This window comes from Podarcis tiliguerta (genome assembly GCF_965153285.1).
Source record: "Podarcis tiliguerta genome assembly, chromosome: 5".
In the NCBI taxonomy this organism is placed as follows: Eukaryota; Metazoa; Chordata; class Lepidosauria; order Squamata; family Lacertidae; genus Podarcis; species Podarcis tiliguerta.
This window is the reverse complement of record NC_139538.1, coordinates 20,196,582-20,215,053: the sequence shown is the minus strand read 5'-3', so window position 1 is coordinate 20,215,053 and position 18,472 is coordinate 20,196,582. Positions and strand designations below refer to the sequence as shown.

Genomic DNA, 18,472 nt, shown 5'->3' with positions numbered 1-18,472 from the left:
TCTGAGATAGCATGTGTGTGTACCAGATAGCAGGTGTCCATGTATGTCAGATCTTGAACACGTTTTAAACCTTCCTCTCACGTGGGCCACCTTGAGGCCTTCCTGCCAGCCTGCCTAGGTCAGGTTGTGGGGCTGTTATGAGTGTGTCTCCCTGGAAGCTGCGTTGCTTTGGAAGACAAATTAACCCTCCACTTTTTATTTTATTTTACCAGCTATATCTCATTGTTTAATAGATGCATATGGCTTTTTATTTGCTCATCTGTCAGCTCGTTTGGATTTTATGAGCAAGTGAGGGCAATATCTTTCAATTGGTTTCTTTTTATTAGCTGAAAAACTGAGCTTTGTAAGCTAATCGTCTTAATGCTTTTCAGCATGCAGTCAATTCAGAACTTGGGCCTGGCCATCATTGCCATCGCAGCTGGCATGATCCTGGATTCCCGGGGCTACCTCTTCCTTGAAATCTTCTTCAGTGCTTGTTTGTGCTGTAAGTACAGTCATACCTTGGGTTACAGACGCTTCAGGTTGCGTTTTTTCAGGTTGTGGGCCGCCGAAACCCAGAAGTACTGGAACGGGCTACTTCCGGGTTTCGGCGGTCACACATGCACAGAAGCACTAAATTGTGCTTTGTGCATGCGCAGAAGTGCCGAATCACAACCAGTGCGGGTGCAGATGTGGGTTATGAACGCTGCGAGTTGTGAACGTGTATCCCGCACGGATCACGTTTGCATCCGGAGCTTCTACTGTATGATGACATCTTGTTGGAATACCTAATAATTCGCATGAAGCTATTGTTCAAAAAGAATGATGCCAAACCATGTGGTGGGTTCTGTGCTAGGCCCACAATGTTCCTCTCTCTTCTTAGACATGCATAAAGACCAATGTACCCTGGTTCACAGGGATTCTTGAACCTGAGTGATTCAACCCATGTGTGTGTCATGCCCTGGCTGGACTCGAGAGGGGTGGTGGGAGGCAGCAGCAGCAGCAGCTGGGGAACCTCCAAGGGAAGAATGCTCAGAGCCAGGGGATGGGTGGTGGGACAATGATGAGTGGTCAGAGGGAGAAGAGGGAGCAGACTGGGAGGAGAAGGTGTCGGAAGCTGAAGAGCTAACAGGGTTAATGAGCGGGAAGAGCCTCTGGCAGAGTGAAGTCCAGAAGCAGGAGAGAAAGGAAGCCAAGAGGCAGTGATCAGACAGCCTACTGAAGAATCCAGGGAGTCTCTCCCTCCTGCTGTGATTAGCTCGCCTTCGCCCTGTTTTCCCAGAACCTGCAGAGGTATGAAGAGGGCAGAGCAAAGACAGATAAGGCGAAGAAGTCTCGGGTTGCTTGGATAGGATGTTGGGGAGGAGGCAACAGGGACCTTCAGTCCTCGCAGCTTCCTCATTGGGGCAAGGCCTACTGGGAACAGTTGCTGTGCTCACTAGGTCTGAGCTGTTTTGTGTCTTTGACTAGAGAGCTAACTTCACTGACATCTTGTGGGTTGTTCCTGACCCGCTCCTGACTCCCGCTTTAACAGTGCAAGCTTAACTGGGGAGCTGCTGTAGGTAAAAGGGAAATGCCTAGCTTTGTGAGTGAAAACCCTGTCTTTGGAGTTGTTACTTATTAGTGACTGGGACCAGTGTAAATGCATAGGCATCTAGTTGGGCTGGCATCCTGATCTGAGCCACAAGGGGGTGCTACTGCTCCCCTGGGCTTTGCCGCAGATCTGTTTTGTATTCAGTTGCCTTGTTTGCATTTAAATATTTGTATACTGCCCGGACACTGCTTCCGACCACAGTATTCTGGCTATGTCGGGGAAATTCCGGGTGTATGGCAGTCCTACTGTATAGGCAGTTCTCATCAAATTTAAAAGAAAGAAACACAAGTCAATATTATAGTATCAAACAATTTAATCTTAAAATAAAGGCAGCAAGAAAAAGATAAAATAGAGTAGCAATAAGAAGATAAAATTGAGCAACACTGCAAGTTTAAGAGCCTGCGCCAACCTCAAATTAATCAGTTAAGAGCTGATATAAGCAGACAGGTCTTTAGAAATAACCAATGAAGGTGCTATACACACTTCCCACATAATGTTACTTATTTTTATTTATATCCTGCCATTCCTCTCGAAAGAACCCAGGGCAGCAGACACAGCAGTGTTAAAACATGAAAAAACAAGTAAAAACAATACAAAAACTATTCCAAAAAGCAGTTAAAAACATTTTCAACCAGTGATCTTGGGCTTGTCAGGAGACTTTAAGCCATCAAATGCCCAAGTAAACAGGAATGTGTTCAAATTTCTCCTTAAATTCAATAATGAGGGTGACAGATGCTCCTCACCCATGTGGGAGTTCCACAAACAGATTTGTGGAACAATCTCAGATTTGTACACTCTTCATTTTAATTTTTTTACATCCTTTGCATAAGATTGTCCCGCCTAGTTTGTATACTTGAGCTTTATATAACTTCATTTTTGCTTTTTAGTGGGCCTCATTGCTGTTGTCATGCTGTACTTTGTGGATCTCCTCAGAGGTAAGCCTCTTCATTATATTAGTCTTGTGACTGTATGTTTCCTTTTTTGGGAAATATTTTTATTTGTTTTTACCAATACAAAGTTACAATCTAATTATTATTATTATTATTATTATTATTATTATTTATACCCCGCCACTCTGGGTGGCTTCCAACAAAATATTAAAATACAATAGTCTGTTAACATTAAAAACTTCCCTAAACAGGGCTGCCTTCAGATGTCTTCTAAAAGTCTGGTAGTTGTTTTTCTCTTTGACATCTGGTGGGAGGGCGATCCACAGGGCGGGTGCCACTACCGAGAAGGCCCTCTGCCTGGTTCCCTGTAACTTGGCTTCTTGCAGCGAGGGAATTGCCAGAGGGCCCTCGGCACTGGACCTTAGTGTCCAGGCAGAATGATGGGGTGGAGATGCTCCTGGACTGAGGCCGTGGTCTTGGCGGCCTCTCGCAGTCACCAGTCTAGCTGCCGCATTCTGGATTAGTTGTAGTTTCTGTGTCACCTTCAAAGGTAGCCCCACATAGAGCGCATTGCAGTAGTCCAAGTGAGAGATAACTAGAGCATGTACCACTCTGGCGAGACAGTCTGCAGGCAGATAGGGTCTCAGCCTGCATACCAGATGGAGTTGATAAACAGCTGACCTGGATACAGAATTGATGTGCACCTCCATGGACAGCTGTGAGTCCAAAATGACTCCCAGGCAGCGCTCCTGGTCCTTCAGGGGCACAGTTACCCCTTTCAGGACTAGGGAGTCCTCCACACTTGCCCGCCTCCTGTCCCCCCAAAACAGTACTTCTGTCTTGTCAGGATTCAACCACAATCTGTTAGCTGCCATCCATCTTCCAACCGCCTCCAGACACTCACACAGGACCTTCACCGCCTTCACTGGTTCTGATTTAAAAGAGAGGTAGAGCTGGGTATCATCCACATACTGATGAACACCCAACCCAAACCCCCTGATGATCTCTCCCAACATCTGCATGTAGATGTTGGAAACCATGGGGGAGAGGACAGAACCCTGAGACACCCCACAAGTGAGAGCCCAGGGGACTGAGCACTCATCCCCCCCCCCACTTTCTGAACACAGCCCAGGAGGAAGGAGCAGAACCACTGTATAAGAGTGCCCCCAGCTCCCAGCTCCTCTAGATGGTCCAGAAGGATATTATGGTCAATGGTGTCAAAAGCCGCTGAGAGATCCAGCAGAACTAGGAAACAGCTCTCACATTTGTCTCTAGCCTGCCGGAGATCATCAACCAGTGCAACCAAGGCAGTCTCAGTCCCATCATGAGGCCTGAATCCCGACTGGAAGGGATCCAAATGGTCCGCTTCTTCCAGGCATGCCTGGAGTTTTTCAGCAACCACTCACTCAATCACCTTGCCCAAGAATGGAAGATTTGAGACTGGGCGATAGTTGGCCATACTGGCCGCATCTAAAGATGTTTTTTTAAGAAGCGGTTTAATAACTGCCTTTTTCAGTGGGTCTGGGAAGGCTCCCTCATGGAGGGAAGCATTCACCACCCCACGAAGCCCATCTTCCAGTCCTTCCCAGCTAGCTTTTATAAGCTAGGATGGGCAAGGATCAAGGAGACAGGTGGTTGGTTTCACTCGTCCAAGCAACCTGTCCACATCCTCAGAGGTTACAGATTGGAATTGATCCCACGCAACTTGACTAGACAGGACTCTAGCACTCTCCTGCCCCGGCCCTGCTCCCATGGTGGAGTCTAAATCTGAGTGACACTATCTGCAAAAAACTTTGCAAAATCATTGCAGGAGATCATGTGGCCCGTACGGGGTCCCGATGGAGCAGGTGGTTCCACTAAATTGCGAACCACCTGAAAGAGTCTCCTGCTGCTGTTTTCTGCAGATGCAATAGAGGCGGTGAAGAAAGTCTTCTTCGCCGTTGCTACCGCCACCTGGTAGGCTCAGCATTGAGCTCTAACCCGTGTCTGGTCAGCTTCAGAATGAGTTATCCGCCACCGGCGCTCTAGTCCAGCTAAAGTTTTAATTTGCTTACAATGGTCTCCTAAGTAAATTATAAATTTTCCCATTCTTTTTCAAAATTCTTGTCTTGATTCCTGAGACTCCAAGTTAGTTTTGCCATGTCGTCATAGTCCAGCAGCTTGGCTTGTCATTCCTCCCTAGATGGGATTATTTCTTCCTTCCATCTTTGGGCTAATAGCATCTGTGCAGCTGTTGTCGCATAGCAACTCTGTCAGAACCAGCAGAGGTATGAACAGGGTGGAGTAGAGATGGACAAGATGTCAGAAGTCTCCAATTGCTTGGGTAACCTTGAAGAGGAGGGAACTGTAGGAAGGCAGGGACCTTCAGTCCTCACAACTGTCTCATTGGGGCAAGATCTTCTGGCAACTGTTGCTGGGCTCTCTGGGCCTCATCTGTTTTATTTCTTTGACTAATGAGTTAATTCTCTGACAAGAATTATCTGTGAATTCTTGCTGACCTGCTCTTAACTCCCACCCTGACATGGGGCGGGCCAAAATCCTGCCTTTTATTCTTCATTTCTGAAGAGAAGGCAGAGGAATGTTATTTCTTGATCTTGGCTCTGAACCCCACAGCACTTGGTATGGGAGCACTTCAGGGAGAGTTCCTTCTGTCTAGAGCTGCTTCTGTCTTCTTACTTCCTATAACCTTCTAGATTTTTCCTGTAGCACACGATATTTACACCAAGTGAACTGTGGTAAATACTCAGTTTAATAACGGCCCGCATGGCGTTGTACCCACAATATGCATGGATTGTGACTCTTTGTAAAAACATCCATGCACTCTGTTAAAAGACATGCATATATCTTTTCTGTCGTAGGAGGTGACCTTAACTGGTCTGCAAAGAAAAGGGAAAAACTACAGAAACTAGCTGTGGCTGAGTAAGTATGTCGCTGTGTTTCTAGCCTAGAGTATGTGTTGATGTATTACAAAACAATCAAGACTACAAGGGCAGATTGGTTTGGAAACACAAAACAGTGTAGCGCCAAAGATCCAGGAACGGATATGGTAAACTTGAGTGAATGAGGTGGAAGTATTCTTCAGCAGAGGGGCGACTCTCATTCATGTCTTGTTGGAGATAGCTTAAAGCAGGCCATTTAAAAATCAGTGTTGCGGTTCACTTTTATATGGCGCAATGTGTTTTGCCAACAAATTTAACTTCTGTGTTTGAAAGGCGCATAGGGTAAAATAGTAATTGTTGCAACGTGTTAAAAGTTGCCTGGTGTGTGATGTTTAAACATAGTCTCCAAGCAAGCAGTTTATGTGGCTTAAAAATGAGATTTTTTAAAAAAGCACTTCTTTAGCATTTTCACGGTGCTGGGGGAAAAAAAAGACATATTTGTCTCTTGAAACGTTAGCAAGTGCTCAGTGGGCTTTGGGAAGGTGGATGGAGGGCTCAGGGATAAGCAGCCCTCCAGCTTGCCTGGGGGCTGGTTCCGGGGGGCCCTCCTGGCTTTACACATTTTTGCATATATGCCTAGAACCCCAGAACAGAACCCAAGTTACCTGTATGTTGCTGTGATCAGACTGCTACTTGCTGCAGAGCAAAATTCCCAGTGTACACCATGTGGAGATTGCTTTGTATGTAAGATGTAAGCTGGAAACTCACTCACTCTCAAACAGCAAATGCAGCGAGGGCCCTTCCTTCCTGGCTAGAAAAACTGAGCTTTCATTAGCCAAATTTCCAAAGTAGTTTCGGAAAATATTTCCATTACTTACGTTAACAAAAGTTATTCAGTATTTTGATATATATTCATAGTCAAGTTGATATTGTTCTAAATAATAAATTGCAAAGGAAGCACCTGTAAATCAGCCATTAGTAAACGATTTATTACTGAATCAAGTAAAAAGCAAATAATTTTAAATGAAATTGAACAAGGGATATGGTTGAGTGTTACCTTAACTTGGCAGGGATTGGCCACCAGTCCAGTAGGCTTTGGTTCTCTTTTCAGTCACCTGATGGTTGGTTACCTTGTCAGTGCACAATTAGGAATACACCTTAAGGTTCCTGACTGTTCACTGGCGTTATTACCTGCCCTGCACATGACATAACAGGTAGTGGGTATGTTTGGAGAGAAACTGGAACCCAAATTTGGAACCCTTGGAGGTTGGATGTTCCCCACCTCTGTTCTAGATGAGAAGTTCATTTGGTGGTGCTGGATTCTTGGGCCTCGCTGCCATTCCAACAATACATAAAAGATTTGACACTCTGTAAGAGAAGACCTGTGAATGCTAAGCTCTCGGGGAAGTGTGTTGGTAACTGAATGACAGCTGGGAATTTCTGAGGAAGCTCAGGGTTCCTCAGAACAGAGTTTGAAATTAAAAGTAATTAAACTCTACATAGAGGTCACTCTAGATGTGCCAGAATTGCCATATGAAAGGCATTTCCATGCAGGAAAATAGCCTGGTGATAACCTTGAGAAGAAAGCAGATGATGCCGAAATGCTGCGATAATTCTCTGTGTTTATCCTCCCATTAATGTGTGAAATGTGTAGGAGCACTAAATTGGGATAACTTAACTTCACATAAAGAAGGAGGAGTCCTGTGTTTGTTCAAATATCTTTCCCTGGAAGGTGCTTTACAAAGCAAAGATGCTGGTGAAATCAGCAGGTCATTGCAAATATTTCCTTTGAGGCAGAGGCCAGTTTGCTTTCGTGAAAATATCTAGATGCAGGTCTTGCAACATGAAGGGACCAGTGTGATTATAGTGGCAGAGTGTTGGGCTGTGGAAAACCAGGGTTTAAATTGCTTGTCAGCCACAGACCGCACAGGGTAACGTTGGGCTTTCCTCTCAGCCTGTCATATTTCACAAGGTGGTTGTGAACTTACAAGTAGGAGGAAGAGGGAAGGAGCAACTTATATGCCTCTGTGAACTTCCTGGGTGAAAGTTGGGATATAAACATAGTACAGTCATACCTTGTGTTGCGTTCTGCTCTTGTTACGGACTTTCAGCTTACGAACACAGCAAACCCAGAAGTGTTTACTTCTGGGTTCACCGCCCGCACATGCACAGAGGCAATCAGCGTGCTTCGCGCATGCGCAAAAGCGCTCGATCGCGCTGCGCACAAGCACAGAAGAGGTGGTCTAGTTGCGGACTTTTTGGGGTGCGAATGGCACCCCAAAACAAATTAAGTCCACAACTAGAGGTACCACTGTAAATAAAACATTTGCCATATACAAGAGCTGCTCCTGGTGTCCTCAGAATCTCAAAAATACTTGCCATTTGTCTGCTGGACAAGATTTGAAATGTGTGGGGAAGACACTCTTACACTTGGGACTTTCAAATGACGGGAACCTCTTCTTTTATTTTTGTAAAAGTCTATTCAACAATGCAAGCAGAACCTCAAAATTCACGCCGAACATTTCCTCAGCTGTTGAATCGAAAGCTAGCTTTTCTTAAATGTTTCCCTATTGAAGACTGTGCCTTTTTGTTTACATATTTCTTGTAGATATTTTGAAAATGGTTAGGGGTGCTAAAAACGTGTTCTATATATTTCTAGCCCCAGCCAGCCTAATGAGTTAGCCACAGCAGAGGTTCTGCAGAGAGAAACTGCAGCCTCATTTAGCACTTTCAAAGGAGTAATAGCTAAATGCAAAAAAGTACTAAAGTCTGTAATAATGTGTCACCCCACCACCACTTTCTATACCGGAATATCTTTACTGTTTTACATGCTTTTTTAACTGTATGATTTAATTGCCACCTTCCATGGGAGCTTACGGCGAAGAGCAGGCAATAAATTGCATGTATAAAGTTTAATGCACCAACTGCACCTCTTGCACCAACTCCCATTGAAATGAATGGTTGGCGTATGAGAGCACACAGTTCTCCCTTCATGCTTCCCATTCATTTAAGTGAAACATGTACAGGAATGTTTCCAAGTGCATTGTTCCCTTAAGCCAGAGCGGACATCTCAACATGAAAACAGTTGCTTACTTATATCTGAAGCTTTGTCTGGGAAGAATCAGCTCCTTTGTGATGGATTCTTAGCCCATTCTCAGTTGATATGTAAAAGCTCAGTACAGCGCCATGACACTTCTGACAAGCGACAAAGAGCCTGTAAGCAAACTGTTACAATAACCTTTTGCTACACTATTTCTTGCAGAAAAGAAATCTGAATAGGAAATACCTACCAGAAGTGGGGAGCGCTTGATCAGCAGCTTGGCCAGTCGAAGAGTGTTTTATTGTATGTGTGTGGAGAAACTCTGATGCCTAGCGTTTGGACAAAGTAGTTGGAAAACTTAACTAACTTGCATAGAACTATTTCGAGACCTGGACTTGTGTGAATTGTCAAACTTGCTTCTTTGTCAAAGCACTTTGACCGCAGTTGGAGCAAAAACATGTGTATTTGGTGTATCTACACATCGCTGAAGAGATGGTTGCTGTTGAACTGAAGTCAACTTCTTGGAGCAGATCTTTTGGTTTATGGGCTGCACTTTTTAATTTTTCTATTGTGGAACGACGATGGTTTGCCTACTGATAATGGCACCTTGTTACTCCATTACTGTCACTTGTGTTCTGAAGGGGTGATTGCCTTACTAAATGTGGTATTAATCTTCAGTTTCTTATTTGAAATTCTGGTTTCATAATTAAAAAAAAAACATGGTAATGACTTGCAAGGATCATGAAATCTTGGTATGTTGGTAGACTGATTTGGATAAGTTCTGCAAAAGAAAATACAATGAGAGAAAGTAATCTGGGTGGATTTTCTATCAGGCTGCTAGGCAGGCTGCCTTGGTTAGGGGCATTTGTCTCTGCTTTTTGTACTGGAATTGTATTTGTTTTAAAGCATTTTTGTTGTTAAAGGCAAAGCTTAAAACTTGACCGACTGTGTCAAAACTTGCACTTTGCACTCAATTTTTCGACCTTTATAAATAAATAAATGAAGATAGTGTCTGTCTTTACTGCCTGTCAAATTTGTATGACTTACTCTGCCTCCATTTATCTGGCAGCTGCACTTAACTGTAACCCTGATCTAGTTGTAACGTGCAACGAAACTTCTGGGCGCATTTGTGTTAATAGCAGTTCCCTTTTTTTTACAGAGCAAAAAGACGGGAAAAAATCAGACGTCAGAATGAAGATGACTTAGCCAAATTGCAACCAAAGAATGACTTTAGTTTGAGGAATAGGTATCTCTCCAGATTAGGTGCTCAGGTACTGATAACCAAAATATTTCTTTTTAAAAGATTGCAATATGTATTGCTCTAGATAAGGATATCTTACCAAACCACCTTTTGCACTAAATACTAGCCCAATAGAGCAAGTCAACAAAATGTATTGCTGGTGGCAAAGCATATTATTTGCATACAGAAAATCTCAGTTAAATGGATTTCTGGTAGCTAGGGCCATGTAAAAACTTTTGGTGATACATTGGATTTGGCTTGTCAAAGTAGATCAACTTTGTATTCTCAGCATAATGAAGTACAGTTGTACCTCGGCTCCCAAACACCTTGGGAGTCGAACGTTTCAGCTCCTGAACAATCGAAAACTAGAAGTGAGTGTTCCAGTTTTTGAATGTTCTTTCGGATGCTGAATGACGGGGCTTCCGATTGGCTGCAGGAGCTTCCTGCAGCCAATCAGAAGCCACACTTTGGAAACTGAACATTTCAGAAATCGAAAGGACTTCCGGAACTGATTCTGTTCGACTTCTGAGGTACGGCTGTATGAGCACCCATCCTAAAATAATTCTCTCAGGTTCACAGCCTTTTATGAGAAATGGCCACAAACCGTGACAGTGTCACATGTAGGACAGAGACAAGGTCTGCTTTAATCCTTTTGCCAAACTTCACTGTAGTAACAAAGGACAAAACCAAATGTGAGATAAGTAAAGAGCTGTGAATAGACTCCACTGAAAAGCGTCGCCTTTAAAGGGGTTTGAAAGATGCAGCTGTGGCGAATATGCCTTCCCATTGTATATGCCCATTGTGGGTTTGCGCTGCGCTTGCCAGGGGGTGAATATGCATGTGTGAACCTGCCCTTCCTTGCTTAAAAAATAGCCGATAAGCTGGAAATACTTGCTGATGAGATGCCTTACTCTTTCTTGCTTTTGCAGCTGCCAGACACCTATGTTTGCCACTTAGCTGCACTGGCACACAGAAGTGTGTTGAAATAGCAGAATTGTGTTCAAGATGTGGAAATGGCAGTGTGAAATTTTGTGCAACGCAGGACCCCCCCATCTCTTCTGTGGAAGAGAGCGGCAGTATACAGAATGGAAAGCGGTCAATATTAGATCTTGTGCCAACAAGCATTTAGCTGACCTCTTGGAAGATTTTTAAGATGCTACATTGAATTCTATGACACAGTGGGTGGGATGGAACCATTTTATTTTAAAAAAAGTTTCCATGGATTTACAGCTGTTTGCAGTCACCTGCTTTACTTAGAACTCATATCCGCTTACTGTTTTCCTGCGCTTCGAATAGAATTTCATAAACAATATGAATTTGGGGCAAAAAAACCAAAACAAAATACCTGTTCAGTATAACCACACTCTGAACTCTCATATCTTTTATCTACATTCTAGATTTCTTTTGCTCTGAAGAAGGAAGCAGTGGAGCCTTAATTCACTAGACTATTTATTTCTGTGAAATTTTTAGCTTTTTATCGGAAACCTTTTAAACACACTACTACCTTAAAAGTGACTTCTTGAAAATGTAGGAATTTTCATATTTTGTGTTGGTGAAAAGCAGAAGCATGACATTTCCTATGGAAATAGCTTAAAATGTATTTCTTCTTCTTTATTAAGGTAATGGTAGCAATAAAATGGTAGAACTTGCTGTTGCAGTTTGCTGCAATAAGAAAAGCCATTTGTTGTGGCTTGGCAGGGGGTTGGACTCGATGGCCCTTGTGGTCTCTTCCAACTCTATGATTCTATGATTCTAAATGAAATGGATTAAAATTCCAGGAGGAGACGGGTCTCAAGGTCCTCTTCAGGCTTCTATCGCTGCAGAAATGTTTTAATATGAAGCTGTTAATAGTTAAATATTGCATTACTAGCAATGCAGTCATCAGTTGGTTAACACTGGATGTTACCGGTGGTTATATAAGCTGGTGCACCTTTCAACTTGAATGTTGATCCCAAGATAGTACAGTGGTATCTTGGTACTCAAATGGCTTGGCTCCTGAACAAATCTGCTCCCGAACCCCACAAACCTGGAAGTGAGTGAGCGTTCTGGTTTGGTTTGCAAAAGTTTTTCGGAAGCTGAACGTCCTACACAGCTTTTGCAGCTTCCAGTTGTGTACAGGAAGCTCCTGCAGCCAATTGGAAGCTGCACCTTGGTTTTCAAATGGTTTTGGGAGTCGAATGGACTCCTGGAACGAACTAAGTTTGAGAACCAAGGTACCACTATACACAAATGTGTACAGTGTACAGCCGAATCTCTTCGGCTGCAATCCTTTACATACTTAACTGGGAGCATATCCCATTGAATCTGGTAGAAATTCCTTTAGGTTGGCATGCATGCAATTGTACTGTTCATTTTCCATTATCTGACAGTTTAATGTTGCCTAAGCTATAACAAAGGGACTGGCGGGTGGCGCTGTGCTCTAAACCACTGAGCCTAGGGCTTGCTGATCAGAAGGTCGGCGGTTTGAATCCCCGCGAGGGGTGAGCTCCCGTTGCTTGGTCCCAGCTCCTGCCAATCTTAGCAGTTCGAAAGCACGTCAAAGTGCAAGTAGATAAATAGGTACCGCTCCAGTGTTTCTGTGTGCTGCTCTGGTTTCACCAGAAGTGGCTTAGTCATGCTGGCCACATGACCCAGAAAAACTGCTACAAACGTCAGCTCCCTCAGCCAGTAAAGCGAGATGAGCACCGCAACCCCAGAGTCGTTCGCGACTGGACTTAACTGTCGGGGGTCCTTTACCTTTAAGCTCTAACAAGCAGTATCTACACAGTCTTGGAAACTCTGCTGAAGGCTCTGGAACACAGTTCTCTTTGCTCAAGCACAAGACTTGTTTTTAGAACACACTATACCTGAACATTGATGACCTAAAAAAAAGTCATATACTCCCAAGTCAATTGGATGCATTTCTTTTACTACTTATTTCATGAGAAATAATAATAATAATAAAATATTTTAGAGGAAAATGTAAATTCTAAATGGATGGCTTATTTGTAATTGTAATTATTCCCCCTTCTTGCTAATAAAGCCAAATAAGCACAATAGTATGCTGCCTTTTAATATTTGTTTTCACTTATTTTATAGCAAAATACTCAGGTGGATGGGAAGACAAGTGTTGCAAGCCAGCTTATTATGTTGAGCTCTTTATGTTTTATTTGAAGTAGTAACAAGTTAGGGCTAATTTTATATCTGGAGAAACTGTGCTGGTGGGAAATAATATGATAAAGTTATTCTTTTATGCAGATAGAGATTGTAACTCTGCCTTTTGCTCAGATATATTAATACTCTTAGCTGTGCGCTGCAACTTCCCTGCTTTCCTCTTCCCATGACGCCCCCCCCCCCGCCCATCAAGAGGGGATCCCACCATTTTCTGAAGCAGATTTAGGGGTTGTGCTGGGAAAAAAGGTCATTCTAGTGGCACAACTGCTTCGTTGGATACTGTCCTACGCAGGAAGTTTCTCTGGTGTAAATACCTACTTCCATTGGCTAAAGAGCCAGTGTGGTGTAGTGGTTAAGAGCGATAGACTTGTAATCTGGGGAACCGGGTTCGCGTCTCCGCTCCTCCACATGCAGCTGCTGGGTGACCTTGGGCTAGTCACACTTCTCTGAAGTCTCTCAGCCTCATTCACCTCACAGAGTGTTTGTTGTGGGGGAGGAAGGGAAAGGAGATTGTGAGCCGCTTTGAGACTCCTTCAGGTAGTGATAAAGCAGGATATCAAATCCAAACTCCTCCTCCTCCTCCCCTTCTTCTTCTTCTTCTTCTTCTTCTTCTTCTTCAGATTAAGCTTGATTCTACGTAAAATGACCTGGTTTTCATGAAATTGCATACAGTGGTGCCCCGCAAGACGAATGCCTCGCAAGACGAAAAACCCGCAAGATGAAAGGGTTTTCCGTTTGCAGAGGTGCTTCGCAGGACGAATTTTCCTATGGGGAAATTTCGACAAAAAATGACGAAAAAAAACCCTTATTTTGAATCGCTAAGCTGCTAAAAGCATTTTAGCAGCAAAACCGCTAATCCCCCACCCCTTAAAAAGCCGTTTTTAGCCCTTAAATCGCCAATAGCGCTAATAGCGCTACTCCGTCAATGGGCTTGCTTCGCAAGACGAAAAAACCGCAAGACGAAAAGACCCGCGGAACGGATTCTTTTCGTCTTGCGAGGCACCACTGTATAAGCAAATGGGTCAAATGCCATCCTTTACAACCTCCCTACTTGTTGATTTTCAGTTTCAAACCTTCCATTGGGTTTTGACTTCAGAATTACTTTTTGAAGCAGGGGTGGCAAATGTTTTCGGGGCCAAGGGCCTGATTGATCCATGGTCAACCATTGGTGGGGGGGGGGTACAATGGTTCTGTCCAATACCTTCCAGGTCAAATTTTGGTGTTATTGGCCACAACGTTCAGAGGAATACTGCCAGTATCGTGAATAGTTGTCCTGAATGGTAGCCAGCGACAGCCTCGTCCTCCAGAAACTTATGCAATCCCCTTTTAAAGCTACCCAGTTTGGTGGAAACCACTACAGAGAATTGGTTGCTTGTTATGAAAACACATCCAGGCTGTTAAAAATGCAGTGTGCAACATTTTAAACAAAAAGCCCATCAAAGCATAATGATTTCCATAGTTTATGCTGCGTGAGGCGGATTCCTTTTGCCCATTCAACTTCTCTGGGTGTCCTTGGGTTCTAGAACTTGGCTTCATGAAAATATGTGGGTCGCTGGTCCCTTTATGAACGCAGGCACACTTACGGTATATTATTCTGGAGGTGATGGCTGCAGGGGAGGGGTGTGTGTGTGTTTGTGTGTGTGTGTGTGTGTTCTGGCTTGATGGCTTTTGGTTTTGGGACAACAGTCACCCAGCTCCTCTCAAGTGCCGATAAATTTTCTGCTGTTTAGAAACTTGCGCCATTGTGAAGCTGGTTATTAAGGCTTTTCTACTGAATGCTGCCAGAAGCAAATGGGGAAACATTATACTCAAAACAAATTACTCTGTATGAATTTTATGGTTCCATTATGTCTCAATGAACAAGTTATGTTTGATGGCTGGCTTGAATTGAAAGGTAATTATCTGAAATGGCTGTTCCGCTGAACTATGGTGCTCTTTGTTTCCCCAGCAAAGCAGCTTTGCAGTCTAGGGCAGGGAGGAAGCCCTATTGGATTGGACCCAAAGATCCGTCCAGCATTGACTTCCAAAACGAGATGCTTCTGGAAAGCTAACAAACAGGGTGGGATGGCAGCAGCCCACTGCTTTTTTGTCTTCTAGCACCTGTATTCAGAAGTACTTATTTGTGGTTGCTGAGTTTTTTATTGCTTACCTGATAACATACAGTGGTACCTCAGGTTACATACTCCGCTAACCCAGAAATAGTACCTTGGGTTAAGAACTTTGCTTCAGGATGAGAACAGAAATCGTGCTCCGGCGGCGCGGCAGCAGCAGGAGGCCCCATTAGCTAAAGTGGTGCTTCAGGTTAAGAACAGTTTCAGGTTAAGAACAGACCTCCCGAAAGAATTAAGTACTTAACCCGAGGTACCACTGTAGACTGTAGCTGGTTATGCTGATTAATAAAAAGTGATTAGGTAATCAGTAAAAAAAAAACCAGCACCATTTTTAAGCCTTGGACCTGTATTAACAAAGAAGGTACTGAATCAGACAGTTGGCCCATTTTGCTCAGGAGGGCTTATGCTGACTGACAAGAGTGCACCATACAGTCTGAAGAAGAAGAAGAAGCCAGCTGCACTCACTTCAGCTTTTGGAAAGGCCTGATTGCATGAAGGAGCTGCAAGAGTACAGCTATTTTCCATTCAGAGCTTTGCTGAATGCAGAGGCGTGGAGCCAGCTAGTGAAGAGCTAGGAGAACACCTCTTTTTCTGTATGGGACAAAAGTTAATATATTTTTGTGAGAGAATATCCTGTATCCTTTATTTATTTATTTTTTTAAAAAAATGGTTTCTCCATGTGAACCAGGAAGCTACTTCTTCAGACAACGGAATGACTCTTTTTTTTTTTATCTCTGCAACTGCAATCTCTTGGGTGTTGTGGACACTGTTAGGCTGTTGAATATACACATGTGTATTCTCCTCTATTTCCCTCCCTCCCACTCACCACCAATGCATGGCCTTGGGCACTGGCAACCCACGCTATGCCACTCCTCAAATCTTTGTTTTGTTTACTTAACAAAAATTATATAGAGTGCTTAAAAAAGAAAAAAAGCAGCTTCCGAAAGTGGTTTGCAAAAATATACACCAGCAAATAAATTGGTATAAAAATGGAAGACACTGAGGGGCAGTATTTGGTTTTTAGTCAGATACATATCTTCCAGCACACCACAGTCGTTCATATGGGAGGCCAGGATAATGATCACTATTTGCACAAAGCCTTTCTTGATGATCAAGATGTTTTTTTTTTGTTTTTTTTTGCTTATTTTGAAGCAGGAGGGTGAATATGTGGTGTAACTCAAGCTGCTGCTTGGGTTGTAAAGAACAAAGAGTTGGTTTGCTAACCCCAGGTGGAGGTGCTTCTTGGTCTATAAATAGGTTTACATAGCGGTGCTGCATTGGGGAGGACTTTTTTGTGGCACAGAGGTAGGTGCTTGTTGCAGCCTAAGGAGACTTGAGATATTTATTAGGCTTCATGTACAACCTAGGGAACACTTTGCATATTTTTGCTTTCCAGCTTCCTTTCCACAACTCATCTTTGCAGTATTCACATCTAATTAGGGAAGTTCATGAAACAAGTTTTTGATATTTAACCAGCGGGTCCCTTGTGTGAGACCGCAGGGAGTAAGATTTCTATTCATCCAAGAAAGAAAAGATGTTAAATCTGCATCCCACTTCAAATAAGTTTTTAAAATCTCTCTCCCCCACCCCCACCCCGGAAATACTTCAACTCATAGCATGGAATGAATTGTGGGGGAAATCAATTAAGCCATCATAGACTGGAGCTGGAATATTAACTATAACACCAACATTTAACCAGGATTAACTCCTCCTCTAGGGACGCGGGTGGCGCTGTGGGTAAAAGCCTCAGCGCCTAGGGCTTGCCGATCGAAAGGTCGGCGGTTCGAATCCCCGTGGTGGGGTGCGCTCCCGTCGTTCGGTCCTAGCGCCTGCCAACCTAGCAGTTCGAAAGCACTCCCGGGTGCAAGTAGATAAATAGGGACCGCTTACTAGCGGGAAGGTAAACGGCGTTTCCGTGTGCTGCACTGGCTCGCCAGAGCAGCGATGTCACGCTGGCCACGTGACCCGGAAGTGTCTGCGGACAGCGCTGGCCCCCGGCCTCTTGAGTGAGACGGGCGCACAACCCTAGAGTCTGTCAAGACTGGCCCGTATGGGCAGGGGTACCTTTACCTTTACCTTTAACTCCTCCTCTTCTTCCTAGTAGGTTACTATACCTTTCATGGCAGGAGCAAAATCCATCAGCTGAAACATTTTCCACCATTACAACTGCAAGTATTTCCTCTTCTGAGTTTGTGCCGATTGCAGTTAAAATAAAGAGTCCACCATCCAGCAAAAGTGTTGGGGAGCCGTATAAATAATATGGTACCTGAATACCAGATGTAGGACCATAAAGAATGCTTTAGCACTGGCTTTTCAGAAAACACCAGCGTTGTTATCTGCTGTTTAATACCCTACTTACCAAATAGATGGTTGCACAATAAAGACTGTAATGGAAATCGATACTGCATACTCCGCTTCCGACACCCTCATGAGAGTCCCCTCAAAGTTGTTTCAATAATCCCAGAGATTGAAAGCGAGTGTCAACCTGTGGATCAATGTTTTCCAGTGGTCACTTCTGAGAGTCTGAATCATCATGAAATACTTTCTGGATTCCCTTGCCAGCATTTTTGTCAACAAAACCAAATTGGTTGTTAGAACCTGCGTAGTGTTTTCCTTTCCTTTCCTTTCCCTTTTAATTTGTATACCGTCTTTCTATTTTACAATACCCAAGGCGGTTTACAAGCTGAAGAAACAATATACACCTTGTAACAATCTAATCCAATACAAAAAGGTGATAATAAGACACAACTTTAAAACAAGCAACTTATATCAAATAAAGTAATATTCAACAATCCATTAGGATAGAATAATATTAAATACCAGCATATAAAAATTAAACAGAAATCCACTCTTAACAATTACAATAAATAATTTCTAAACTATAATCAATAAAACAACGGTGGGTCACAGTGCATAAAATAATACAATACGTACTGAGAAGCAGAGACTGGAGGGTGGGGCAAGGCAGGTGGAAGAAGGCCTTGCCTGATGAAGTCTCTCCCCTCACAGTTCTTCCTCCAGGCACAGCTCCCTTATGAGGACTCCCAGGGCTGTGGGGTGTATAACAGGGAGCATGCTGTATTTATTTGCAGATTCTATACACTAGCAGTTTTAGCAAGTCTTCAAGTAGCATCTGGTTTTATTTTTACCCCAACCCAAACCCCTTGTTCATACCCACAGCTGCAAGAACCACATTCCCACATGGTGTTATTGCTTGAGGCTGCAGTGCGTATGAGTAGCACGACTGCTTGAACGTGGCTGACTGCATGGGTCTTTCTCATGGGCTCATCCTGCTGGTTTAGCACTGAAATGCTTGCATGCCTCCAGAATAATGAAGTTCTACTTGACTGGAGGGCTTCTTAGAGCATAGCTTAGCCACTGATCCCCATTACCGATTTCCCATTTCAGTGTATTTTGGAGTATAGCCTAGAGACTCAGTTCTGGTGGAAACATTTGTTGACGTGCACTTGGTCCCATGGCTTGTCCTAAGAGTTTTGCTAGATCGGAACCGTTAACAAGCCTGTGGAGAACTGCGATGTTATTTTACATTTCAGAAGTGAAATCCCAGAGTTACTCACACTGGAGA

General features: G+C 43.6%; 1 protein-coding gene and 1 long non-coding RNA gene across 4 annotated transcripts in view; both read left to right on the top strand.

Annotated features, from left to right (window-relative positions):
• MFSD1 (major facilitator superfamily domain containing 1) overlaps window positions 1-17,286 on the top strand; it is a 30,800-nt gene extending 13,514 nt beyond the window's left edge. Inside the window, exons 13-17 of one of the 3 annotated variants that reach the window (XM_083442248.1) lie at window positions 372-484; window positions 2,461-2,508; window positions 5,322-5,382; window positions 9,542-9,653; window positions 16,988-17,286. In XM_083442248.1, coding sequence (XP_083298374.1) covers window positions 372-484; window positions 2,461-2,508; window positions 5,322-5,382; window positions 9,542-9,653; window positions 16,988-16,990 — 337 coding nt within the window. In that variant the 3' untranslated portion in view covers window positions 16,991-17,286. Of the gene's footprint in view, window positions 1-371; window positions 485-2,460; window positions 2,509-5,321; window positions 5,383-8,604; window positions 9,400-9,541; window positions 9,654-10,551; window positions 11,309-16,987 lie in introns of those variants that run through there. The other 2 variants (XM_083442247.1, XM_083442249.1) reach the window with 2 other exon arrangements.
• On the top strand, window positions 5,389-7,907 carry LOC310678541. The gene is made up of 2 exons (XR_014511830.1): window positions 5,389-6,387; window positions 6,435-7,907. It is a non-coding gene; the product is annotated as an uncharacterized lncRNA (long non-coding RNA).
• Window positions 17,287-18,472: the final 1,186 nt, after the last annotated feature.